This window comes from Acanthochromis polyacanthus, chromosome 5 (assembly GCF_021347895.1).
Source record: "Acanthochromis polyacanthus isolate Apoly-LR-REF ecotype Palm Island chromosome 5, KAUST_Apoly_ChrSc, whole genome shotgun sequence".
NCBI lineage: Eukaryota > Metazoa > Chordata > Actinopteri > Pomacentridae > Acanthochromis > Acanthochromis polyacanthus.
Window position 1 is genome coordinate 34,784,683 of NC_067117.1, and position 27,658 is coordinate 34,812,340.

Here is a 27,658-nt window from a genome sequence, read left to right on the forward strand (position 1 = left end):
CCATCTGTAAAAAATAAAAAAATAAATAAAATACAGATTTTTCAATACTAAACTATGCTTTTTAACGTGGTTATTCTGCACAGGTATGAACACAAACTAGGTCACTTAGACAAAAAGTGTAGAAGGCGGTGGCCGGTTTGCAGCATGATTTGTGAGCGTTCTTTTCAGAGCAGTCATTTAGTAGAAGATACACAAATCTCTGAGGACACCTGAGTTCACCTCCAGGTCCCCTGTAATTTAATCATCTCCTTCCTTGGATTTCGTGAACCATATTTACACCAAGCTGGTCCATTCCTACTGATTGATGTCTTGTTCAAACGCACAAAGCGAGCACATGAGGAGCAGCTTTTTCATGTTTTTTTGACCTTCTTTCTGGGTCATACTGCAGCAAACAGTTGCCTCAGTTGAAAATGTTTGTGTCTTTCGCCACAGTTTACATATTCTAACATTTCAGTGTCTGGCTATCAATCATTGCCCTGCATTGTGACTGAATGGATTGCTGTTTGCTCGTACTGCTGTTGATGCTCAAGTGGAGGCAGCGCTCGATCAAGTTTGTTGACACTGTGACTGAATACTGACTAGAAAATTTTAAAGGCGTTCCACCATACATAGGGAGTGACCATATAGTCTAGCTGCCAGTAGGAAAAAACACGTTTCGTATGAGAATAATTTTTCCAAAGATGTTTTTACTGTGTAGCCAAATCCACTCCTGCTCCATCTGTGTAGAGATCAGCACCACAGAATGCACTTTATGATGGCAAATGTGCCATCTTACAGTTAAAAAAAAAAGCAACGAATACAGATTTTGAGCAGAAGCAATAACTGTTTGTCTTTGCTTTTCATGTAACAGCCGGTGCAGTAAAACCATGGGCAAGACGGAGAGTAAAGTTCTCAGAGAAACCTCGGTGGATGGGGTTCAGGCACAGGTAAAAGCAGCCTCCTCACACATGTACAAGCTGTGCAAACACACAAACACACAAGAAATGACTGGTAAATACACAATGTGTAGCAAAGCCACATTAAGCTGCTGTGATGGTATATACACCCCCTGTCAAAAGTTTTAGGACAGGTTCTAATTCATTTGAATGAGATAGTGTCCTAAAACTTTTGACAGGAGGTGTAGGTATATGTGTGTACACGTGTTCAGCAGTGTGTACATGCTGGTAAAATGTGCCAGCTGCTGTGCTCTCTGGCCATCGTTATGCAACCAGGATCAGTTGCAGCTTGCTTTCACACTTCATTTTTCTACATTGCATCATCACACCTATAATCATCAAAACACATTACTGAGCTTTGGACAAACTATTTCACCATGGCTATCCAGTGATTAAGCAGACTAAAAGTCACTGGATGTACTCAGTGATGGATAGAAACTGTTTATCTTCATAAAAAAATGTGCTCTCGAAGTAGATAGATAGAATCTGCTATCAGGTTCATAACATATTGACACTAACTTATCTGGAAATTCAAGTGAGAAACCATTTATAGATAAAATATCCACCTATTTTTTTGCTTGCACAACCAAGATTTTTTTTTTTTTTAACTTTAGGCGCATAAGATAAAAAATAACATATATATAATCTTTCTGTACTCCAACCCCTGTTCCTGAACTTACAGTACTTGTTTCTTTACCCTAGATTCTTGATTTTTAAATGAAGAAGACTGAATGGATATCAAATTTAGATTTAAAAAAAAGATAATTGACAATTGAAAATTAACATATTTTTTAAGTAGAATTTTATTTTTCTTTTCTGTCTGAAAAAGGATGCTGAAGCATTGCTGCTATTAAAAAGAATACTTTGACGTAAAGATTACAGCAAATGTCCATCATCTCATGGTATAGATTATCATATCACCTAAACCCGCTGCTGGGTAAGAAGATCAGTGGAGCGGCTTTAGCACCCAGAGACATTTGTCTTGAGTGAAGGTGAGGTCAGATAAGCTGAAGCTTTTAGTCGTGCAACCTATCAGTATATCAGCTGATAGTAGCTTATTTTGATATTACTATTAATGTTGATCATAAAGTACCAAGAGTAAAAATAATAATAATAATAATAATCCACCAGAAAGCTTTGAAGTATATTTTTGAGTTATAAAATGTCTCTCATCATATATACCTAAAATAAAACAAATGAAGGGTTCTGAATTGTTGACATTTATTTAATACATAAGCCTGGCTACCAGGCCTAAAAAAATCCCTTTTTGGTCAGACTGTCAAAACGTACACATTCATGCTGTTGAACGTTGTGTCTTTGTGCAGTTGGTATTTTGGCTGTCAGCAGTCACAGTAAAGAAAATTGGAATGCATGTTATCCGCATTATGTAAATTTGCCTCTGCATCCCAAATTGTCTGTCATTTCCAAACCCAGTTGATCCAAATTTGCTGTACCCAAATGATTGTACTTTTCAGCTCGTGCTCTGGCGAAAAGGCGCACCCTAACACCCCATTTCATCTTGTGCTGGCTGAGTGGGTGCCATCTCTGTCAGCTCGTGCGGCCTGCTGGGCTCCACAAGGCGAAGCTGGACTGAAGTGAATTGATTCACGAGGATTAGGGATTAAGATTTCCCCGGCCGCTTTGGTGGAGCAAATCTGGGGATTATGATGTCAACAGCCTGTGGCTGCTAGGGAGGAAATTGAATTGTAAGGGACGACAGCGCCGATGGCCCAGGATTACAGCACAGACAGTGAGAAATCAGAGATGGGAGTCCATGTCTGTGCCTTTCTCCTGCTCAGGAAAACCTCCATGGGAAACCATTTACAGCCTTTGGGGAGAAGAAATCGCTTATATAGTAGGACCAATTCTAAGTAAATGTTTAGGATGCTGACTGAGTGATTAGAAGCTTTCTGTGTCACTGGTAATCCTGGCCTAGAAGCATCAGGTGGTGAGTACAGCTAAGTGCAACAGGGATCTCTTTAATACTGAACAAGGGAACGGAGATGTCTGACTTGATTTACAGCTCAAACCAAGTTGGAGAATAAAATCTGGTCCAGTTAAAGATGGTGGGAACTCAAAAATATGGGGAACTTTGTAGATATATGTATATTTCTGAGCTGACAGTTTGACACATTCAGTGCTAACTTAACACGTGCTGTTGCATGTTTGTGTGCCTGTGTGTTTGTTTGAAGCCAACTCCTGCAGCAGCTGATCCTGCTCCCGCTCCTGCTGCTGCTCCTGCTGCTGCCGTCAAACTTGAAGGACTCACCAAAACCAACAAGATGAAGGTGAAATGGACCCAGCTGGGTTTGGTGTTCTTCCTGGTTTTGTCCCTGGTGATGACAGGATGCTTCTTCTGGCAATATCAGCTGCCAAAACTGTTGCCAGGTACGACAAGCTGTGCTGGTGGCAGGTCATAGTGTGAATGATCGCTGTGAGGTGATTAATGTCTTGAAGCTTAGCAGCTTTGTCTCAGCCGAAGTTGAGAAGTTGATATTGGCTTTGAGGTAGTTTGAGGTATCCAAACAAATAACCTCGTGCTTGAGATATGCACTCAAACTAGAACAATTTTACAGTTTTCATTTAATATAACATAGACTTAGACTATGAGCTGCGACTTCTTTGAAACTTCAGACGCTCCTTTGAGCCTGAAAAAGAAAAAAAATCAGTTGTTTTTAAAAAGGTCAGTGCATGATACAGTTTTTCTCCATCATACTGTGCAAAAGTATGACACTTCCCAGCTGTCTTAGATGTGCTGACTCACTTGAGAGTCCCTTATGGGCTGACTCGAACCAGCTCTGTCAAAATATGAGTGATGAGACTTCGCCTGAAAGCACAGTGTTTCTTGCTGGATGAATGACTCATTCCACACAAACCAGAGTGAAAATTTATGATTTCATACTTTTGGTATCAAAGTAGGTACAAAAGAAGTAACTGAACTTAGTCACAGCTAAATGATTCATTTGAATAAGCTGTGGATCTCAGTCTCTGTGCAGCTGTGAATCTGTGTCATCCAGTTACTGCAGGATGTTACTTGTTTATTACACTGAACACTGAATCATAGCCGTTAGCTCGCAGCTAAGCCTCCAGCTACCCCTTCTTATCTGATGTGGCTGCAACAAGAATCCACAACCCCAGGTCCTACTGCAACGACGATAATGGATAGATTATGTTCTCGTAATTAACAGATATCGATCTCATAATTAGGAGATAAAACAATCTCCTAATTGTATGATCTGTATCTTGTAATTGTGAGATAAATTCTGAGCTAGCAGAAATATCAGCACACATCTGTTTTGCTTCTTGAGAGTGTGTATAATTAGCAGCATCATGACTACTTCAAGATCTGAAAAGGCAGTGGCAGGTAAAAATAGAAAAAAGTCAAAATCATTTTCTCAGATTGTACAAGTAGTTCTTTAAATGTGAAGAACAAAAATGCCATTCAAAATTGTGAAGTGATGCTGCAGTGAAATGTTTTGAATTGCTGCGTCTGAACACAGAAAAAGCAGTGTTAACGTCAAACACGACACCAAAATATGTCATCCCTCCACCTGTGCAAGAGGTGCTTCAGATTAGGTTTCATTTCAATATTCTGACGTACAACCACAGCAGCTCTCCAGGCTCTAAGGTGCCATTTCATCAAACAGAGCACACAAACAAGACCCTTTATTCTCCATAACACTGTCCAGGACTGTATTGTGGTCCCATGAGTAAAGGCGAATCAGGTGATGTTTTAATGGTAAAAGCACACCCCCTGGATTCTCATCTATATTTTCTAATATGCACTGATACAGCTTTTTATATTACACAAAAAGATTTTTCGTGTGTGTGTAGCACTTCATTAAACTGAAAAGGCAAATAGAGGCCTGAAGCTATAATGAAATATATTAAAATATCAGTGTTAATGCATGACTTCACAGCAGGACCGGGAAACATTTCTTTAGGTCAGGGACTTATATATCAAGCATCCTCTCAGAACGTACCTTATAAATTCCATAAGATCAACGGGGTTCATAAGAAGGCAGAGAGACTCAATGACGCTCCAAGCCAGTCAGTTATACCACATTATGACTGCCTTTGTGCCATCCATGCATAATTCTATCAGTATGAAGTGAGACTTACAATAGCCTGTCCCCTGTGCTTCCTCTGCTTTTTCTTTCTTTCTCTTTTCTCATTTCCTACCCACAATCCAGATGAAGCGATGGGTCGCAATGCTAAATCTGAGATGATGTGTCCCCGCTTCCCTGAGCCCCTCCCCCTGGAGCATCCCATCCCGAGTCTGAAAGAGGCCCTGGAAAAGGTGAGAGTAGTTCATCCTGCACACAGACTTAAATCTGCAGTCATTTTTTTTTCTTTCTTGCCCACTCAAGTCCGAGTAATTTTACAGGCTGGCTGATAATCCTTCACACCACATGTCGTTTCAGTGGACAGAAGGAGATTAAAGATATAGTGGATGGAAAGTGTCTGCCTGATGTGTAAGGTCGTGTTTCTATACCCGAGAAGCAGCACTTTAGCACTGTAGGAGTATCCGAGGATGTAGAGTAGAATCTGCACATTAGTTATGAGGACATAACTGCACTTAGCAGAGGAATACACTAATATCAGCATCAAATTTGACAAATTCATTCAAAACTGAGGTGAGGTTTGCCTGTTTAATTTTAGTTTGCACATTCCATTTCTGACTAAAGCCTCTTGTTGGTTTGTTTCTGCTGTAGGGGTTGTGCTCCCATAAAAGGCCACAAGATAAATCTGGGGGGTTGTGAAATGATATATGGGCTAGAAAAGAAGAACAAGAAAATGTTCTGCTACACAAAATTCTTTTCATATTTTATCTTTTTTCCAGTACTAGCTTTTTGTGATATCGTGATTTTTTTGCAATTTGGACCTCAAACAGTTCTGAGAAATTCATAGGAAAAGTCTCTTGGTTGTAGCATTTTGCTATTAGCAGGTATATACTATATTAAAAGTGACAACAGACCAGACTTGAAAAGCATTCGAAGAGCGCAGTACGCTGTCAAGGCTGGTCATTCCCCCATATAGCATTGCCAGAAATGCAGCATTTTTTCGTAGAAATGCAGCATTTGTCTATTAGTTGTTGATGATCAGAAATCACAGCAACATAGAATGTGGACATTTCATATCGATGTACCCACAAACGAAGGGAACCTTGTGCAGAGCAGAGGCATGTGTTATGCATGTGTACGTTATGTACGGATACCGAGTTACCTGACCTCAATATGTCGCGGGCAGCAGGAATTGATGAGACTTGGAAACACCCCCACAATTTAATCAATTGTTCCTTGTATCATTTCCGACGGATAAGTCCCAATAAGTCCGCAGCGGTTGATTTTTGGTAGTATCATGTATCAGCAGGCAGCTGACATAGTGTTCACTTGTTTTCATAGTTACAGTGACGTCGTGCCGATATCTCACAATGGTTCAGAAATCCTTTTAAAATCTGTGGATCCAGGCTAAAAGTCACATCACTTGGTCCTTGTGCCATTTCTGAACTCACCTGGAAACTTCATTCAAATCTGTGAGTCCGTTTTTGAGTAATGTTGCTAACAGACAGACAAACCAACGGCGATCGTTACATAACTCTGCCGCATTCTGTGGCAGAGTAACTATTGACATCAGATGGATGTAGTGGAGTGCCATAGTTTCCTTTGAAATGTAATAAAAATATGAAGTAGCATGAAATGGAAAGTGAACAGTGATTTTTTTTTCTATTTACACGTTTTATTTTTCCATATCAAAGAATGGAAATTACTAATACGCTGAAGACACAAGCCATGTTCAAAATTTTTCACTCATGATTATCTTACCCTGATATTAGGACTGGAAGCAGGAAGAAACAGCCAGCCTGTCCTTCTCTAAAGTTTCTCTTTATTTCCACATACACATGCATTTTAACTGGAAATATTTCAGTGTGGACTTTGTCTCTTCCAGGTGGATGTTTTGCTTCGGCAGAGCGTCGACGCCGTCAGCCTTCCCGCTCTGTCGGCCATCGTAGTCTTAAATGACACTGTTCTGTGGACCGGAAACTTTGGAAAGAGGAATGGCAGCGACCCTTTCTCAGGACCACCGAACGAGTACACAATCTACAGGTGAATGTTCTGTACCACAAACTGCATCACGTGTCAGTCAGAAAACCTCTAAACTTCATTACATGATTTATGATTAGTGAAAGGCTGTGGTGACATCTTAAGTCCTGGGGTATTTTAGGTTTTTGCACTGATGCATGTTTTTACCAGGGCAGTAACCAAGGCTGAAAAAATTCTAAGGTAATGCATAAAAGTCCTCTCTGATCTCCAAAAAAAAAGAAAAGAAAAAAACTGAGACTACAGTGCTGCTAGGTGTCAGTTTGTTGTTCCTCAAATTGTTCATAAATGAAGCAGGTATTTTAAAGTAATTCCTTAACTTTGATCATTTTTTAAAGTTTTTGTTTACATTTTTTTGTTAGTACCAAATTACATAAATGCTGCTCTAAAGCCTTCTCATTTTAAGGTAGTTTTCTGTCGGGTTTTGATTTTTAAAAAAATATTGACAATAATGAACAAGAAAAGCACAGTACTCCACCAAGGCTGCCCAGTTGTTGTATCATTTCTGATGGATAAGTCCTGATAAGTCTGCAATGGTCGATTTGTAGTAGGATCACAATCATGTGATCGTCAGCAGGCAGCTGATGTAGCGTTCACTTGTCATAATTAGTGACGTCATGCCGCTATCTCACAGAACAGAAGTCTTTAATAAATCCGTGGATCCAGACTATAAGCCACATCTGCCAAAATCTAACCACTTCGTCCTTGTGTCATTTCTGACCTTCCCTGAAAATCTCATCCAAATCCGTCAGTCTGTTGAGTAATGTTGCACACAGATAAACAGACATCGATTGTCACATATTTCGTGTTCCCCGGCGGAGCAATTTACATGTCATTTTAAATTCTGAACTCCTCTTAAGCTTACCAAAAGTGTAAGAAAGGACATGACATCATCGCTCTCAGTGTAATCCCTCATCAGCAGCTGATGTTTTCTTTCTTCTACTGGCTGTCAGTAAAATTGGACTTAACAAAACACATTTCTTCCTGTATAGCAAGGGAAGCATCTATTATGAGCTGAACATTGTTATACCATCTTGATTCTTTGTAATGGGACCACAACCTCTGCATATAGATATAATTCAAGCAACCCCCATCTGCAGTGTAGTACAGTTCCTGACTTTGATTTGTAAATAATGGTGATCATATTACCCCTGGACAGCTGATGATTACTATAACAAGGCGAAGTTTTAATTGGAATTTACCATTTCTCATTGTAAGAGCAGGTTGTTTTCACAACAGAAACTTTGAGTACTGAAAATACTAATTAATAATTTAACAAAAGAAGTGAATTGAAGGGCTTGTGGGAAGAACTGAAGAAATAGCTACAACCAAAAACAGTCCTCCTCTCATTTGAAATGAAAGAAAACAGAAAGTAAAACCTTGCCTGGGACTAAGCTTCATCCCGGTCACCTCCTAAAGATGTAACACATGGGTAGTCTCTGTGCTCAGGATGTAAGGGCCTCAAAATCACAGCTAATGCAATCAATATAACAAGAGATATGGTGGTGAGTTGATCACGCCAAACTAACAGCTGGCTCAAATAACAGTTCAATATGTCTGTTAGTACTACACTGAAAGTATAATTTCTAGTTCTGTATCCAAACTGATTCGTGTCTGGTTGCGTGATGTCAGAAAGGAGCATAGCAGCGTCTCAGCAGCCACTGTTGCTGACAAGAAACCATAAAATGATCCATCCATCCATTAGCTGCTGTCACGAAACGGAGCTGGTTGGACCCGAGTAGAGAGCCACGCTTCCTCGACCAGAGGATGATTTAGAATGATTTATTGTATGGGGTGGATTATGGCCAGGATGGAGAAACCAGAGTGCATGAGCAGGGGGTTCCAGGCAGGAGTGGGGGGTTCCAGGCAGGGAAGAACCGGTGATAACTGGCTGGGGGAGAGCCGGAAGGGAAGGATGACAGCGGGGGATCCCGGACAGCTGGCTGTGTGGAGGTAGGAAAAAACAATGTCAAAACAAGGCAGGAACTCAAAACAGAAAATGCAAAAGGCTAGAGAGCGAACTAACTGCGTGGTTTTGGTTCAACACTCTGGCAGGGAGTGGAAGGCTGAGCCGGTACTTATTGTAGAGGTGAGTCGTTAGTGAGATGATAGTCGCTGTCCGGGAGCCGTGGAGGTAATTGATTGCCTGAGTGGAGTCAGCTGAGAAGCTAGACTCCACTCAGGCACCAAGCTGTGGGAGGAGAGACAGGGTAGAGAAGCGGATGGGAGACAACTAGACAGACAGGGCAGAGGAACGGCCGGGAAACAACCAGACAGAACAGAGGAGCGGAACTGAGACAGTACCCCCCCCCCCCCCCCTCAACGGGCGCCTCCCGGCGCCCCATGGGCCCAACCAAACCTACTGGGGCAACCAAGGAGCAGACAGAGACAGGGACCAGAAGGACAGGAAGGGCAGAAAACAAGGGGAACAGACAGGAGGGAGGGAAATGGGAGAGGGACTGAACTAAGACTGGAGCTGAGAACTGAACTGAGGGCTGGACTGAGAGCAGGGCTGGGCTGGGCTGGGCTGGACTGAGAGCAGGGCTGGGCTGGGCTGGGCTGGACTGAGAGCAGGGCTGGGCTGGACTGAGAGCAGGGCTGGGCTGGGCTGGGCTGGACTGAGAGCAGGGCTGGGCTGGACTGAGAGCTGGGCTGGGCTGGGCTGGACTGAGGGCTGGGCTGGGCTGGGCTGGACTGAGGGCTGGACTGAGGGCTGGGCTGGGCTGGGCTGGACTGAGGGCTGGACTGAGGGCTGGGCTGGGCTGGGCTGGACTGAGGGCTGGACTGAGGGCTGGGCTGGGCTGGGCTGGACTGAGAGCTGGACTGAGGGCTGGGCTGGGCTGGGCTGGGCTGGACTGAGAGCAGGGCTGGGCTGGGCTGGGCTGGACTGAGAGCAGGGCTGGGCTGGACTGAGAGCAGGGCTGGGCTGGGCTGGGCTGGGCTGGACTGAGAGCAGGGCTGGGCTGGGCTGGGCTGGGCTGGACTGAGAGCAGGGCTGGGCTGGGCTGGGCTGGGCTGGACTGAGAGCAGAGCTGGGCTGGGCTGGGCTGGACTGGACTGAGAGCAGGGCTGGGCTGGGCTGGACTGGACTGAGAGCAGGGCTGGGCTGGGCTGGACTGGACTGAGAGCAGGGCTGGGCTGGGCTGGACTGGACTGAGAGCAGGGCTGGGCTGGGCTGGACTGGACTGAGAGCAGGGCTGGGCTGGGCTGGACTGGACTGAGAGCAGGGCTGGGCTGGGCTGGACTGGACTGAGAGCAGGGCTGGGCTGGGCTGGACTGGACTGAGAGCAGGGCTGGGCTGGGCTGGACTGGACTGAGAGCAGGGCTGGGCTGGGCTGGACTGGACTGAGAGCAGGGCTGGGCTGGGCTGGACTGGACTGAGAGCAGGGCTGGGCTGGGCTGGACTGGACTGAGAGCAGGGCTGGGCTGGGCTGGACTGGACTGAGAGCAGGCTGGCTGGGCTGGACTGGACTGAGAGCAGGGCTGGGCTGGGCTGGACTGGACTGAGAGCAGGGCTGGGCTGGGCTGGACTGGACTGAGAGCAGGGCTGGGCTGGGCTGGACTGGACTGAGAGCAGGGCTGGGCTGGGCTGGACTGGACTGAGAGCAGGGCTGGGCTGGGCTGGACTGGACTGAGAGCAGGGCTGGGCTGGGCTGGACTGGACTGAGAGCAGGGCTGGGCTGGGCTGGACTGGACTGAGAGCAGGGCTGGGCTGGGCTGGACTGGACTGAGAGCAGGGCTGGGCTGGGCTGGACTGGACTGAGAGCAGGGCTGGGCTGGGCTGGACTGGACTGAGAGCAGGGCTGGGCTGGGCTGGACTGGACTGAGAGCAGGGCTGGGCTGGGCTGGACTGGACTGAGAGCAGGGCTGGGCTGGGCTGGACTGGACTGAGAGCAGGGCTGGGCTGGGCTGGACTGGACTGAGAGCAGGGCTGGGCTGGGCTGGACTGGACTGAGAGCAGGGCTGGGCTGGGCTGGACTGGACTGAGAGCAGGGCTGGGCTGGGCTGGACTGGACTGAGAGCAGGGCTGGGCTGGGCTGGACTGGACTGAGAGCAGGGCTGGGCTGGGCTGGACTGGACTGAGAGCAGGGCTGGGCTGGGCTGGACTGGACTGAGAGCAGGGCTGGGCTGGGCTGGACTGGACTGAGAGCAGGGCTGGGCTGGGCTGGACTGGACTGAGAGCAGGGCTGGGCTGGGCTGGACTGGACTGAGAGCAGGGCTGGGCTGGGCTGGACTGGACTGAGAGCAGGGCTGGGCTGGGCTGGACTGGACTGAGAGCAGGGCTGGGCTGGGCTGGACTGGACTGAGAGCAGGGCTGGGCTGGGCTGGACTGGACTGAGAGCAGGGCTGGGCTGGGCTGGACTGGACTGAGAGCAGGGCTGGGCTGGGCTGGACTGGACTGAGAGCAGGGCTGGGCTGGGCTGGACTGGACTGAGAGCAGGGCTGGGCTGGGCTGGACTGGACTGAGAGCAGGGCTGGGCTGGGCTGGACTGGACTGAGAGCAGGGCTGGGCTGGGCTGGACTGGACTGAGAGCAGGGCTGGGCTGGGCTGGACTGGACTGAGAGCAGGGCTGGGCTGGGCTGGACTGGACTGAGAGCAGGGCTGGGCTGGGCTGGACTGGACTGAGAGCAGGGCTGGGCTGGGCTGGACTGGACTGAGAGCAGGGCTGGGCTGGGCTGGACTGGACTGAGAGCAGGGCTGGGCTGGGCTGGACTGGACTGAGAGCAGGGCTGGGCTGGGCTGGACTGGACTGAGAGCAGGGCTGGGCTGGGCTGGACTGGACTGAGAGCAGGGCTGGGCTGGGCTGGACTGGACTGAGAGCAGGGCTGGGCTGGGCTGGACTGGACTGAGAGCAGGGCTGGGCTGGGCTGGACTGGACTGAGAGCAGGGCTGGGCTGGGCTGGACTGGACTGAGAGCAGGGCTGGGCTGGCTTGGCTGGACTGGACTGAGAGCAGGGCTGGGCTGGGCTGGACTGGACTGAGAGCAGGGCTGGGCTGGGCTGGACTGGACTGAGAGCAGGGCTGGGCTGGGCTGGACTGGACTGAGAGCAGGGCTGGGCTGGGCTGGACTGGACTGAGAGCAGGGCTGGGCTGGGCTGGACTGGACTGAGAGCAGGGCTGGCTGGGCTGGACTGGACTGAGAGCAGGGCTGGGCTGGGCTGGACTGGACTGAGAGCAGGGCTGGGCTGGGCTGGACTGGACTGAGAGCAGGGCTGGGCTGGGCTGGACTGGACTGAGAGCAGGGCTGGGCTGGGCTGGACTGGACTGAGAGCAGGGCTGGGCTGGGCTGGACTGGACTGAGAGCAGGGCTGGGCTGGGCTGGACTGGACTGAGAGCAGGGCTGGACTGGACTGGACTGGACTGAGAGCAGGGCTGGGCTGGGCTGGACTGGACTGAACTGAGAGCAGGGCTGGGCTGGGCTGGACTGGACTGAACTGAGGGCTGGGCTGGACTGGACTGAACTGAGAGCAGGGCTGGGCTGGGCTGGACTGGACTGAACTGAGAGCAGGGCTGGGCTGGGCTGGACTGGACTGAACTGAGAGCAGGGCTGGGCTGGGCTGGACTGGACTGAACTGAGAGCAGGGCTGGGCTGGGCTGGACTGGACTGAACTGAGAGCAGGGCTGGGCTGGGCTGGACTGGACTGAACTGAGAGCAGGGCTGGGCTGGGCTGGACTGGACTGAACTGAGAGCAGGGCTGGGCTGGGCTGGACTGGACTGAACTGAGAGCAGGGCTGGGCTGGGCTGGACTGGACTGAACTGAGAGCAGGGCTGGGCTGGGCTGGACTGGACTGAACTGAGAGCAGGGCTGGGCTGGGCTGGACTGGACTGAACTGAGAGCAGGGCTGGGCTGGGCTGGACTGGACTGAACTGAGAGCAGGGCTGGGCTGGGCTGGACTGGACTGAACTGAGAGCAGGGCTGGGCTGGGCTGGACTGGACTGAACTGAGAGCAGGGCTGGGCTGGGCTGGACTGGACTGAACTGAGAGCAGGGCTGGGCTGGGCTGGACTGGACTGAACTGAGAGCAGGGCTGGGCTGGGCTGGACTGGACTGAACTGAGAGCAGGGCTGGGCTGGGCTGGACTGGACTGAACTGAGAGCAGGGCTGGGCTGGGCTGGACTGGACTGAACTGAGAGCAGGGCTGGGCTGGGCTGGACTGGACTGAACTGAGAGCAGGGCTGGGCTGGGCTGGACTGGACTGAACTGAGAGCAGGGCTGGGCTGGGCTGGACTGGACTGAACTGAGAGCAGGGCTGGGCTGGGCTGGACTGGACTGAACTGAGAGCAGGGCTGGGCTGGGCTGGACTGGACTGAACTGAGAGCAGGGCTGGGCTGGGCTGGACTGGACTGAACTGAGAGCAGGGCTGGGCTGGACTGGACTGGACTGAACTGAGAGCAGGGCTGGGCTGGACTGGACTGGGCTGAACTGGACTGAGAGCAGGGCTGGGCTGGGCTGGACTGGACTGAACTGAGAGCAGGGCTGGGCTGGGCTGGACTGGACTGAACTGAGAGCAGGGCTGGGCTGGGCTGGACTGGACTGAACTGAGAGCAGGGCTGGGCTGGGCTGGACTGGACTGAACTGAGAGCAGGGCTGGGCTGGGCTGGACTGGACTGAACTGAGAGCAGGGCTGGGCTGGGCTGGACTGGACTGAACTGAGAGCAGGGCTGGGCTGGGCTGGACTGGACTGAACTGAGAGCAGGGCTGGGCTGGGCTGGACTGGACTGAACTGAGAGCAGGGCTGGGCTGGGCTGGACTGGACTGAACTGAGAGCAGGGCTGGGCTGGGCTGGACTGGACTGAACTGAGAGCAGGGCTGGGCTGGGCTGGACTGGACTGAACTGAGAGCAGGGCTGGGCTGGGCTGGACTGGACTGAACTGAGAGCAGGGCTGGGCTGGGCTGGACTGGACTGAACTGAGAGCAGGGCTGGGCTGGGCTGGACTGGACTGAACTGAGAGCAGGGCTGGGCTGGGCTGGACTGGACTGAACTGAGAGCAGGGCTGGGCTGGGCTGGACTGGACTGAACTGAGAGCAGGGCTGGGCTGGGCTGGACTGGACTGAACTGAACTGAGAGCAGGGCTGGGCTGGGCTGGACTGGACTGAACTGAACTGAGAGCAGGGCTGGGCTGGGCTGGACTGGACTGAACTGAACTGAGAGCAGGGCTGGGCTGGGCTGGACTGGACTGAACTGAACTGAGAGCAGGGCTGGGCTGGGCTGGACTGGACTGAACTGAACTGAGAGCAGGGCTGGGCTGGGCTGGACTGGACTGAACTGAACTGAGAGCAGGGCTGGGCTGGGCTGGACTGGACTGAACTGAACTGAGAGCAGGGCTGGGCTGGGCTGGACTGGACTGAACTGAACTGAGAGCAGGGCTGGGCTGGGCTGGACTGGACTGAACTGAACTGAGAGCAGGGCTGGGCTGGGCTGGACTGGACTGAACTGAACTGAGAGCAGGGCTGGGCTGGGCTGGACTGGACTGAACTGAACTGAGAGCAGGGCTGGGCTGGGCTGGACTGGACTGAACTGAACTGAGAGCAGGGCTGGGCTGGGCTGGACTGGACTGAACTGAACTGAGAGCAGGGCTGGGCTGGGCTGGACTGGACTGGACTGAACTGAGAGCAGGGCTGGGCTGGGCTGGACTGGACTGGACTGAACTGAGAGCAGGGCTGGGCTGGGCTGGACTGGACTGAACTGAGAGCAGGGCTGGGCTGGGCTGGACTGGACTGAACTGAGAGCAGGGCTGGGCTGGGCTGGACTGGACTGAACTGAGAGCAGGGCTGGGCTGGGCTGGACTGGACTGAACTGAGAGCAGGGCTGGGCTGGGCTGGACTGGACTGAACTGAGAGCAGGGCTGGGCTGGACTGGACTGAACTGAACTGAGAGCAGGGCTGGGCTGGACTGGACTGAACTGAACTGAGAGCAGGGCTGGGCTGGACTGGACTGAACTGAACTGAGAGCAGGGCTGGGCTGGACTGGACTGAACTGAACTGAGAGCAGGGCTGGGCTGGACTGGACTGGACTGAACTGAGAGCAGGGCTGGGCTGGACTGGACTGAACTGAACTGAGAGCAGGGCTGGGCTGGACTGGACTGAACTGAACTGAGAGCAGGGCTGGGCTGGACTGGACTGAACTGAACTGAGAGCAGGGCTGGGCTGGACTGGACTGAACTGAACTGAGAGCAGGGCTGGGCTGGACTGGACTGAACTGAACTGAGAGCAGGGCAGGACGGGGACTGGAGTGGCCAGGCAGTAGCTCCGGGGGTTGGCCCGAAGGCAGAACTGGCTGGGGATGAGTGGGCCTGAGGGTCCGTTCCGGTGGGCGGAGGGTCTGTTCCGGCGGGCAGACCGTAGGTCGGACTGGCTGGGGATGAGTGGGCCTGAGGGTCCGTTCCGGTGGGCAGAGGATCCGTTCCGGTGGGCGGACCGTAGGTCGGACTGGCTGGGGATGAGTGGGCCTGAGGGTCCTCTTCAGAGGGTGACCTGGAGGCGGGACCGGCCGAAGCTGGACTCGCCGGAGGGTCCACCTCTGAGGACGGCCTGGGGGCTGGACAGACAGAGGCAGGTAGGACAGGGACCGGACGGACCGGGTCTTGACAGACTGGGGCCGGACAGGACAGAGGGGCCGCTCCGGCGGACGGCCCGGGGGCCGGACAGGACCCGGCGGAGCCGGGTCCGGTGGGTCCTCCGGGGGCGGAGCTGGAGGGAAGGCACAGAGCCTCTCGAAGGCCGAGATCCTGGGGACTGGAGGCGGAGCGTCGACCACCACGGGGACTGGAGGCGGAGCGTCGACCACCACGGGGACTGGAGGCGGAGCGTCGACCACCACGGGGACTGGAGGCGGAGCCGGGAACTCCTCCGGGGCCAGAACGGGGGCCGGGGGGCCAAAGCGCCTCCTGGCCTTGCGTCTTTGACGGCCAAGCCGCTTGACAGGCGACTCCATAGGCGGCGGGGAGCCAGCAGGCGGGTCAGACAGAGGAGCATTCAAGAATGTAATCGGGAAGAAGGCTGGCTAACCCAGGTCGCTGTCCTGCTAGCTTGCGACCCAGGGTTATGCTCGAGTCCTTTGGGTCTTCCCTCCATTCCTCCCACAAATCGTACAGCGCGTTGAAATAAACACTGTACTCATCGCAGGAGGAGAAGACCCAGGGCGTGTCTTGGACGTGGGTCGGGGTGTGGACTGGGTCTGGGGCTGGTGGCACTGATGGGAGGGAAGAGGGTGCTGGCTGGGCTGGCGGCGAGGAAACTTGGGTGAGCAGGGCGATGAAGTGGTCCCATTGTGCCTTTGTGGCGGCAACATCCTGTAATGCTTGGTTGTATTGAACTGTCAGGGACGGGACGGAAACTTCCTGTGATTTCAGGCTGGTTAAAACAGTGAGTTGACTGTGCATCCTTTGGTAATTGGCTGAAAGCTGACAGAAGGTTTGATGGACTTGCCTGATGTTGGGTGGAATGGGCAGATCCGGCCTTGGCGGCGAGTTCTCCGGGTCCATGCTTGGCCAGAGTGTTCTGTCACGGAACGGAGCTGGTTGGACCCGAGCAGAGAGCCATGCTTCCTCGACCAGAGGATGATTTAGAATGATTTATTGTATGGGGTGGATTATGGCCAGGATGGAGAAACCAGAGTGCATGAGCAGGGGGTTCCAGGCAAGAGTGAGGTTCCAGGCAGAAGTGGGGGTTCCAGGCAGGAGTGGGGGGTTCCAGGCAGGAGTGGGGGGTTCCAGGCAGGAGTGGGGGGTTCCAGGCAGGAGTGGGGGGTTCCAGGCAGGAGTGGGGGGTTCCAGGCAGGAGTGGGGGGTTCCAGGCAAGGAAGAACCAGTGATAACTGGCTGGGGGAGAGCCGGAAGGGAAGGATGACAGCGGGGATCCCGGACAGCTGGCTGTGTGGAGGCAGGAAAAAACAATGTCAAAACAAGGCAGGAACTCAAAACAGAAAATGCAAAAGGCCAGAGAGCGAACTAACTGCGTGGTTTTGTTTCAACACTCTGGCAGGGAGTGGAAGGCTGAGCCGGTACTTATTGTAGAGGTGAGTCGTTAGTGAGATGATAGTCAGCTGTCCGGGAGCCGTGGAGGTAATTGATTGCCTGAGTGGAGTCAGCTGAGAAGCTAGACTCCACTCAGGCACCGAGCTGTGGGAGGAGAGACAGGGTAGAGAAGCGGATGGGAGACAACTAGACAGACAGACAGGGCAGAGGAACGGAACTGTGAGACAGGGCAGAGGAGCGGATGGGAGACAACCAGACAAACAGGGCAGAGGAGCGGACGGGAGACAACCAGACAGACAGGGCAGAGGAGCGGACGGGAAACAACCAGACAGACAGACAGAACAGAGGAGCAGAACTGTGACAGCTGCACCAGTTTTGCTTGGTAGAGGTGGAGCGTTTCCCAGCTGACACTGGGTAAAAGGCTGGAGGGCAAACAAAAAAAGACAGACCACCATGTAGACTGACACCTATGGCCAATTGACGATATGAAGAATCACCAATTGACTAAATACTAATCGACTTAAATTATCAGGTCTTTGTAGTGAGCGAAGAAGCACGTGCAGGAAACGGGGAGAAGTTTAACCATTCAATGAAAACCAACATTCAGGCACAACAGTGGTTCTTGAACCTAAATGCTAACATCGGCATAATATGCATGCAAACATCCTGATCTTCTGCACTAAACTCTCTTAGTTTAGTGCAGTAGTTTGCTGACATTTTTTAATTAGCACCAAACACAAAGCACAGCTTTTGCTGTTGAGTTCGTGTCCAAATGACGAGAATTCATCCTCTAGGGATCATGCATATCTGCACCTACCCATCTGATAGTGGTCAAGATGTTTCAGTTGAGTGAAACAACTGACCAACACTGTTGTACATACTCTTGTGCGGATTTTTATTTTATTTTTCTACTACAATTCTACAATTCTACAATTTCATTTAGCAGACACTTTTGTCCAAAGTGACGTACAACACAAGCAAGAATTCAGACATAAGGAAAAACCTGTAGTAAGTGCAAAAGTGCTTCAAGTGCGATTGGTCAAAGGTGTTGCCATCAAGTTGCAGAAGAATTGCTAACCAGAAGATGTGTGGCCTGTTGGGTCAGGAAGGGTCTGATCTTCCTGATGTTGTAGAGGGCATAACAACAAGATTGAGAAACTGAGGCCACATGAACCTTAAAGGTCAGCTGGTCATCAATCGTGACACCCAGGTTTCTGGCTGAGTTTGTGGGCACAAGTAGGCTCGAGTGAAGTTGGACATTGATCTGAGGCTGAACAGATGGACAAGCTGGAAAGATCATGAGTTCAGTCTTAGACAGATTTAGCTGAAGGTGCTGTTCCTTCATCCATGTGGAGATATCAGCCAGACATGCTGATATCCGAGCTGAAACTGTTGTGTCGTCAGGTGGAAAAGAGAGGAAAAGCTGAGTGTTGTCAAGATAACAGTGGTAGGAGAAGCCATGGGAGCGGATCACTGCACCAAGTGAGGTGGTGTACAGAGAGAAGAGTAAGGGACCAAGCACTGAGCCCTGAGGGACCCCTGTTTATAGGTCATGTGACCTTGACACCTCCCCTCCCCATGACACTCTGAAGGATCTGCCTGTGAGGTATAAAACTTATTTTACTGTATACAAGGATTTGTATAAAATATGTGGAGCTGGAGAAGAATGGCTCTGGTGAGTTCTGGTTCATTTTCAACTAATTATCTAATAAAATGCTGTGGATGGTTCAGAGAAATGTAATGATTTAAGGTGTAAAAATGCCTCATGTTGCTGCTTTGTCCTTCATGTGGGAGGTTCGCAGAGAAACATCAACTTTTAGTGAAACTACCATTTTCTGGAGGATGCGTGTGGTTGTTGATATGGATAGTCCTGAGCAATGGAACCAAATGAAGGACCAGATTTCACAAATTGACGATGCCTTTAAGAGACTATAAGCATTCCTTTCAGTCTGTTCTGTTGAACTAATTGAACATTTTGACTAATTGTTTTTGGCAAAATGTGAGGCAGATATATGTTGTAGACAAAGTGAGGATGATACAATGTATGAGAGCTAAACTGAGGAGGACTCAAATGATTCAAAGGCTTCATTGTCATATGCAATATCAAGTTATAAGTGAAATTCTTAGTTATCTGTGTCTCTGCCTAGTGTCATGAGTAACCTATTTATAAAATGCAATCATTCAGACACACTCATCACTCACATATACTCAAACATAGTGAGGTAACAACATGAATATACAAAAACAGCGCAGGAAGGTTCTGTGCAGATAAAATGTGTTAAAAAGATTAACATCTGCCTGTATGAACCGAGGTAGGAAATACTGAATATACAAAGTGCAGTGTGACCAATTCCATCTGAATTCACAGATGGGGGTTGCAGCACCATTTTCAATTTGGCTTTGGAAGATAGCGGTGGGAGATCATGATAAAAAAAAACTTTATGTGCAAAATTACAGGCATCTACTGCCAGTAGTTTTTTGCCTGGAATTTTTAGGTTTTAAAATGCTTATATCTCTGCTTCTGGGTATCACAGAGACTTGAAAATTTTTCTCCAAGCTCTCTACATGTTGGTGATGTCCGAGAAACAACACACACACTCAGGAGAAGTCTCTACAGAGCAAGGGGGTTTGCCCAAAATATATAAATTATTTGTAAAAACCACTCGCGAGTAGGGTTAAGAGTGTTAAAAGATTTTTAATTTTAGACCGGACTGGTTTATAACTTATACAGGGGGAGCCCTCTAGGCACATTATTTAGAGAGATATGGACTGCTGAACATTGCCCCCAATGAAAAGTGCCTACTTTTCAAGGACCCTGAAGTCAATGTAGCACAGGTGGTAGAGATCTGCAAATTTGCACAGAAACTCATCTATCCTCTTACTATAGCCATGCAAAGTCCCAACTTCTGTATAATAATTTATACATTTTGGGCAAGCCCCTCTGCTCTGTAGAGACTTCTCCTGAGTGTGTGTGTTGTTTGTAGGACATCACCAACATGTAGAGAGCTTGGAGAAAAAAATTTCAAGTCTCTGTGATACCCAGAAGCAGAGATATAAGCATTTTAAAACCTAAAAATTCCAGGCGAGGATTGGGGGGAGGGCATTTTGGCCTGCATTATTAAAATTTGAAAATGCCATAACTCAAAAATTTTTGGGAGTATAAGCCTGCAATTTTGCACACAAAGCTTTTTTTATCATGATCTTCCACCACCAGCACCCACAGTAAAATTGAAGATGGTGCTGCAACCATCTTCCTGAATATTTGGTGTTTTGGGATGAAATAAGCCGTGCGATAAAACGTGCTTGCAGAAGGAACAGAGTGAGAAAAGTGTGTGTATTTTTGACAGGGTGAAGCTGAGAGATTTACAAAAAACTGATCAAATCAATGCAGCAGAAGCTCACAGATATTGAGCTAAAGCTGAGCTCCTTTTCTTTCACTAAATCAACGTGAAGATGTCTCTAACTAGACCTTCATGATAAATCTCATATTCTGCTGCTCCACTTATTTCTGCTAACAACTTGAAGTTCCAAAGCCCAGTACTAGAAAGCCCTGATGACATGAGTTCCTTTATCACACCTTGAAAACTCCTCCAGAGCCAAAGCAATCACACAACCGTGTTTACTGTCTGTGTGCTATTCCCCAGATTAGTGAACCTTTTTCAAGTGCAAAGCAGCAAAATGCATTTCTGAGGCATATGAAAAATGCTTGCAAGCTAACTATAGTATACATATATATATATATATATATATATATATATATATAAATGATGATAGACACAAATTAAATGAGTTATTCAATAAATGTCCTCATTAAATTGTCCACTGTATTGGCCTTGTATGCCAACTGTGAGTGAAGTATAACTGTAATACTAGTAACATAATGTATAGAAAGGACCTGAATCCGTTCACAGTCAAACACGTTCTCTGAACAGTTTTCTCCAGTACTTTGTGTACTCTGGCACACATTTCGCTCTTAGAAAATGTGTTTTTCAGTCCTTTGAGACGTAGTGGAAGTACTCTGACACATTCAACGCTGCTCCAGAAAGGACTGGAGCTCCATTTAAATATTTTTTTCCACAATGAAGAACAATGTTGCCACTGCTGGCAATTATTCTCAGTGCAGGGAGACATAGTCAGTGTTGTGCCTGCTAACTCTGAATGTTAGTATCTATCCCTGAAATGGCAGCACTCTGTGAGGATTTAATTGCACACTTTAAAATCAGGTTGTCTTATTCAAAAAGTTTACCCATAAAGCAAGCTGTAACAGCTGGAAATGTGTGTGTACCTGATGGTTTAATGGCTCATGTGAAACTCTACATGCACTTCAGCATGTGTTGAAGAACTTTATAAAATGACAGCACATTGCACACTTCACACATTAAAGTGCATTTAAAAACATAGAACCTCAATACTAGAAAAAATGTATGTGGTGTGGTTTTGTGTCTGTTTTCAAAATATTTGAGTAGAGGACATTTAGTTGATCTTTTTTATTTCAATCATCCTTGTTTTTGTTTTATTTCAGTAATTAAAGATAAGTTCAGTCTTTTCAATAGTTCACCACAACCACTTCCTCAGAAGACATAAAAAAGTTCACAAATTAACCTATAAGGATGCTCGAACAGTGGAGCTCTCCACCAATTTGTTGGCCACGTGTTTTTAAAGAACATGATCTGATCTGCACCAGTGTAATGGTTTACTTCTTGTGTATAATCACTCCATTTTAAAAGAAACGATTTTACATTTTGGAGAATGTGCCTATATATTTTCTCGGAGTGTTGTATACCCATTTGGTTGCCAGGCAACTAGTTAAAACTCCAGAAAGTTACTGAGCCAGACAAAGGAATATTACGGCACATAACCCCCTCCAAATCAAAAACAGATTGTCATTTTTACACAAAACTCACTCAATCAAAGATGTTCTTTTATGAGCTCTAAATATGCTGGTAGGTGGATTTCGTTTCAATATTGTGCTTCATATTTGGACTGCAGTTATGAGACTGATGGCAATCATTTCAACTCTCAGCAAAAAAAATAGCATGAATTGTTCTTTTAGGAGTCCTTAACGGTCCTTATCAGTTTCACTGAATAAAATACTGTGTAATAATGTTCAAAAGTTTGGGGTCATATTCCATTCAGCAGAGATATTCCATTAAAAATCATCCGTTTCCAGCTAGAACAGTCATTTACCACATTAACAGTGTCTAGACTGGATTTCTGATTCATTTAATGTTATCTTCATTGGGGAAAAAAAATGTTTTTCTTTCAAAAATAAGGGCATTTCTAAGTGACCCCAAACTTTTGAATCAAGTGTCAAGTGCCTTTGTCAGTTCAGGCCATTACCAGGTTCTGTGATGTTTATTTGAAAAGCATTTGGGCCTGAAAAAGCTACCACAGAAAAGAGCTGACTAGAAAACATCTATCAATGTCAGACAAATCAATTTGTTTAGAATAATTTGTTCAAAGAGAACTCATCAGTGGTTGCAACACTGAACTTCCTAGGTCAAGTGCAGTAATCAACACTTTTTTTGATTTGCAGTTTTGTTTGTGTGAAAGTGTTTCAGGGTTATTTTCTGTCACTTTTTATAAAGACAGAGTCTGAAGTGGATTAACTTTTAGAATGGTTCATACTGTTGTCACTAAATTTATTAGAGAAAATTGGATTATTCATTCAAGTGAAAGAAGTGACTAAAAAATAGCATTTGCTAACATAATTGCACAAGGGTTTCTAAATATCAATATGCCTTTCAATGCAATTAGCTAACACGGCATGGGGGCGGCATGGCTCAGTGGGTAGAGTGGCCGAAGGGGTTGCCGGTTCGATCCTCAGCCTGCCGTGCTCATGTCGAGGTGTCCCTGAGCAAGACACCTAACCCCTAATTGCTCCTGATGGGTCGTGGTTAGCGCCTTGCGTGGCAGCTTCCGCCATCAGTGTGTGAATGGGTGAATGTGACGTATCATGTAAAGCGCTTTGGGTACCTTGCAGGTATAGTAAAGCACTATATAAATACAGACCATTTACCATATAACACAATGTAGCATTAGAACACAGGAGTGATGGCTGCTGGAAATGTTCCTCTGTACCTTTCTGTAAATTGAACAATAGTGTATTTATTACATAAAATGTTTTACTTGTTCCTACTGGAGAAAATATATAGTGTTGATATTAATGTATTTTAACTTGGCTCAACACATTTAATTACTTTTTCATTTCTATTGAATCAGGTAGGTTCATTCTGAATTATTTTAGCCTGACGGGGTAAAAGATGAAGTAAAAATAATAATTAGAAACACAGCAGGAAGACAAGCAAGTAAATAAAACTGCATCAGTGTGATGTCAAAAAATAATATTTACACATTTATTTATATTTTCTGTCAGAATAAAAAAAACAACATTGCATTGCCCTGTTATCTGTCTTTCAGAATTGCCAGCCTATCCAAAATTTTCCCAACGCTAATGCTGTACAAACTGTGGGAGGATGGCAAGATCGGCTCCCTAGATGATCCTCTGGAGAAATATGTGGAGAACTTCACCATTAAAAACCCTCTGGGGAAGACTCGAGACTCAGAGCTGAAATATGTGACAGATGGCTTGATATTTCTGGACAGTGGCGAGGTTCAGATCCGCTCCTCCTCTGTCACCCTGCGCAGGATGGCCAGCCAGCTCTCAGGTGCAGATACATTAGATCACAGTCAATCACTTAAAATATCCTGGAAATCCAGGCAGCTCTGTCTTGTTAGAACCAAGTGCTTTAACACTAGACACAACTTTGAGAGCTAATTAATCAAAAACAACGCTGTACACCCCCTGTCAAAAGTTTTAGGACACTGTCTCATTCAAATAAAGTAGAACCTGTCCTACAACTTTTGACAGGGGGTGTATTTCATCATATGGATGTGATCAGGGCAGGACTCTGATCATACATGTAAAGTTTCAGGCAGATTGGAGCACGTTCCAGGCATTTACACAGCATTTGAAATTTCATGGCGAAGGATCAAAATTCCAGAGGCCGCCACGGACACGCCCTTTGACTTTTGAAAAAGATTTTAATAACTGTGGATCATTAAGGCCTCCTGTATGTACTGGCCGAATTTGAGGTGAATTGGAGTTTCCCCCTAGGAGGAGTTTGCTCTAGAAAAAAATGAAAAATGGGCAAAATCTGACATTCAACGCAAAATAGCTCACTTCCTGTTGGCTTTGGAATGTGGCTGTCACTGACTTTTTTTGTTCAGCCTGATGTGCTGCATATGTGTACCAAATTTGGTAAATACACCCCCTGTCAAAAGTTGTAGAACAGGTTCTACTTTATTTGAATGAGAAAGTGTCCTAAAACTTTTGACATTGGGTGTATGTCCATCACTTCTGTCTAGTATCTCTTCAGGAGTGAGTTTTTTTGTAAAAATGTGTCTGTTCTGTCAGCTAATTACCAAAAATTTGGGCTTCAGATCACAAATTGTGGATATGTTTTATAGGCATTGTTTTACCTTCATGAGTCAGCTCAGCTTAAGGGTGAATGTCAAAGCAAAAACTTGATCAAAAACCATAAAGAGATTTTCTGGCACAGTTTTTACTCTTTACCCGGACAGCATTTCCAGAGATTAAATTTCTCATGTTTGATTTATTATTTTTAGAGCTGAAACAAATAGTTCATGAACAGATTAGTCAAACCCATTTTTATGTCCATCCATCTATACCACTTAATCACTAGGGTCGCCAAACAAACACACTCACATTCACAGTTGTCACTCCAATATGTCTTACACTAATATGAACTGAAATCACAGGATTTTATAATGTTGGCTGGACGAAAAAGTTCTTTGAAAACGTCACCTATGGTTTCAGAAAGCTGAAGACATTTCAGAGATCATTTTTTGGCCACATAACCAACCACTTGATAGAGAATGTAAAGGAGAAGAGTAAAGAATAAATGATAATGAAAATGTTGTTGTTTTAACCTCTCTACCGGTTCAGGATGAAATCAGAGGTGACTTGGTATACACAATCATGAAGTTACAGGCAAAAAATGTCGTAAAGATACGTTACAGTCAGAACTTAAGCTGTTTGTGTTCAGCTCAAAGACAAGTGTTGGTCACTCATAAAGAAGAACAATTGATCTTCAAATATCCCTCCATGTCTCAGTTTGTCATCAAGGTATCACGGCCGAAGATAATGATCATGTTTCCAGAACAAATGAAATGGCAATCGGTCTAAAATAGTGAAAACATTTTTAGAAGGATAAGAAAAGAGAGAAAAGAGAAATCTATGTCCAATGAATATAGCTATAGCTCATCTTTTCATATTTATTTGTTTAACACTGTTCCACTGTGGGTTGATCCAGGTCTACCCAGGAGACTGCGGGCCACAAATCTGCTTTGGAAAGGGAAAACACAGTCGGCAATCAATCTGCTACAAGACGATGTCCTTGTTGCAGATCCAGGCACCAAGTAAGATTCACTTTGCTATGTTGACTTTACTGATTTAATTTGTTAATTTTTATTGTTTTCTTACATTACTGGCACTTTAGGACTGCAATCTAATGTCTTCAGTATGCCACATGTGATTAACTAATTGTCTAAAAACATTATAAAGTAATGCGTTGTTGCCAGATCTAATGAATTTAAAATACATCCCTCTAGAAGCTGCTTTAATTATACCTGAGGAGGTTGTAATTAAATGTCAAATTTCATTGGCCGACTCTAGACATACTTCACCCGCCTTTTTATATTACACTGACTGCCAAAGTATCTGACCTTTAGGTGAATACGTTTCTTCAAATTAATTTTATTATCTCAGATGCATGTTCTTCCTGTGCATGTGCAGGTTCTTCCTCCCGCAGGCCAAAGACCTGCTGAGGTTAACTGACGATTCTAAAATTGTCTGTTGGTGTGAATGTGAACACGCTTGGTTTCCTGTCTTTCTGTGTGGCCCTGTGATGAACTGGTGACCTGTCCAGGATATGCCATTGGCTATTCCTATTATGGGAGAGGCTTTTCATTTCATTAAAATTCTTTCCGTCTCTCTGATGTGCTTCCTTCCAGATGTCACTACAGTAACCTTGCCTTCTCTCTGCTCGCTCATGTGATGGCAGAGCGAGTCGCTGGAGTTGAATACCAGAGATGGATCACTGACAACATCCTGGACCGGTTGGGGATGGAAGACACCGGCTTTGACCTCAGCCCAGGGCTGCAGACCCAGATGGCTGTGGGAGTGTACTCCAATGGAAAGCCAGCCCCTCTCTATGACCTGGGCTGGTACCGGCCTTCTGGTCAGATGTTCTCCACGGCTGCAGACTTGGCCAAGCTGGCCATGATGCTGCTGGGTGCTTATCACCGTAAGCTGCTGGAGCCAGACTCCTTAAAGATCATGCTGACTCCACTCTTCAGATGCGATAAGGACTACTTTGCTAATCGTACTGGAACACCGTGGGAGGTGAATGAGCTGATGGGCTATGAGGTGGTGCGTAAAGATGGTGATCTGGATGGCTACTCTGCCACTTTCTCCCTAGTGCCCAGACTGAAGCTTGGCCTGGTAGTGCTTATGGCAGGCAGCCGGTCTCAGAACCAGGATGTGGTCACAAAAGCCTACACCTACATTGTCCCAGCCATAGAGAAGGCCTTCAGGGGTGCAAACAAGGTCCTAACTGCTCCTCCAAACCCAGATCCTTACACTGGTTTTTTCACATACAGCAACATTACCTTCTATGAGATCAAAGTCGGGCCAGATGGAGTTCTGATCATGCAGCAGTTTGGTCCTCAGATTGAAGAGCTGATCCCCGAGAAGTACAGGACAATAAAGCTCAATTACCTGGTTGAGCGAGTGTTTAGAGTGGTGTTTGAAAAAGAGTACCCGTGTGTTTTGCAAGTCGGCACGGCCTCTGTGTCGCTGGAAGCCCAAGATGGCCAATTATTTAACTTCTACATATTTGACAAGCGTGGGTTGTCCCCTGGTTTTGATGCACCAGGCCTGAATACGTATAATGTGGTCCGAATAGCCCGCAGGCCAACCTTCTCCAGCTGAACTGCAGCAATGCTAAGGCCCAAAGACAAACAGTGTGTCCTTGGTATTCATGAGGATGCTGTGAATATTGAAAGATTGACTGGAAAAGTTGGGGTCACTCTGGCAGAACCAGATTGGATTGTGGTCTTGATTTACAGAGAGTGAGGAGAAGGACAACGCTTAATTCATCCAGCTGTATAATGTCTTTTATAGAAGATGAATTCATTCCTCTGCTGAATGATTTATCTGAATGCCCTCCTCACACTGGTCCTTCATTATGCCTCTGAACTTGAACATTCACGTTGTGGTGATACAGTGCTTGTGTTTTTCCTGCCTTCATTTGAATCACTCTCAGACTGTCATAAGTTTTTCAGTGATTGGTTTTTCATCAGATAGAAGAGCAGGGGGGCTCCGGTTGTGGCCATTTCCATCAATATTTACATACATTTTCATCTCAATTCTTGAACTGTGATAGCAGCTGGACAAAATCTTTGACTCATACATATTCATCCTCCACTGGGGAAAAAAACAAACATTTCTTTGTGTTACTCCCCTTGAGGTAACGTCGAGGCATTGCTGTGGTAAAAATGACTATCACTTATTAAATGGAACTGATGATTTAAAGTCAACAGTCTTGCACTTATGTGAC

At 47.5% G+C, this 27,658-nt stretch overlaps 1 protein-coding gene across 1 annotated transcript; it reads left to right on the plus strand.

Annotated features, from left to right (window-relative positions):
• Positions 1 to 778: 778 nt before the first annotated feature.
• On the plus strand, positions 779 to 27,633 carry lactbl1b (lactamase, beta-like 1b). The gene is made up of 7 exons (XM_022209281.2): positions 779 to 926; positions 3,128 to 3,323; positions 5,129 to 5,235; positions 6,885 to 7,042; positions 23,436 to 23,683; positions 25,352 to 25,457; positions 26,052 to 27,633. Exons 1-7 carry the CDS (start codon positions 867 to 869, stop codon positions 27,028 to 27,030), a joined length of 1,854 nt encoding a protein of 617 aa, XP_022064973.2. The 5' UTR covers positions 779 to 866; the 3' UTR covers positions 27,031 to 27,633.
• The last annotated feature ends 25 nt before the right edge of the window (positions 27,634 to 27,658 follow it).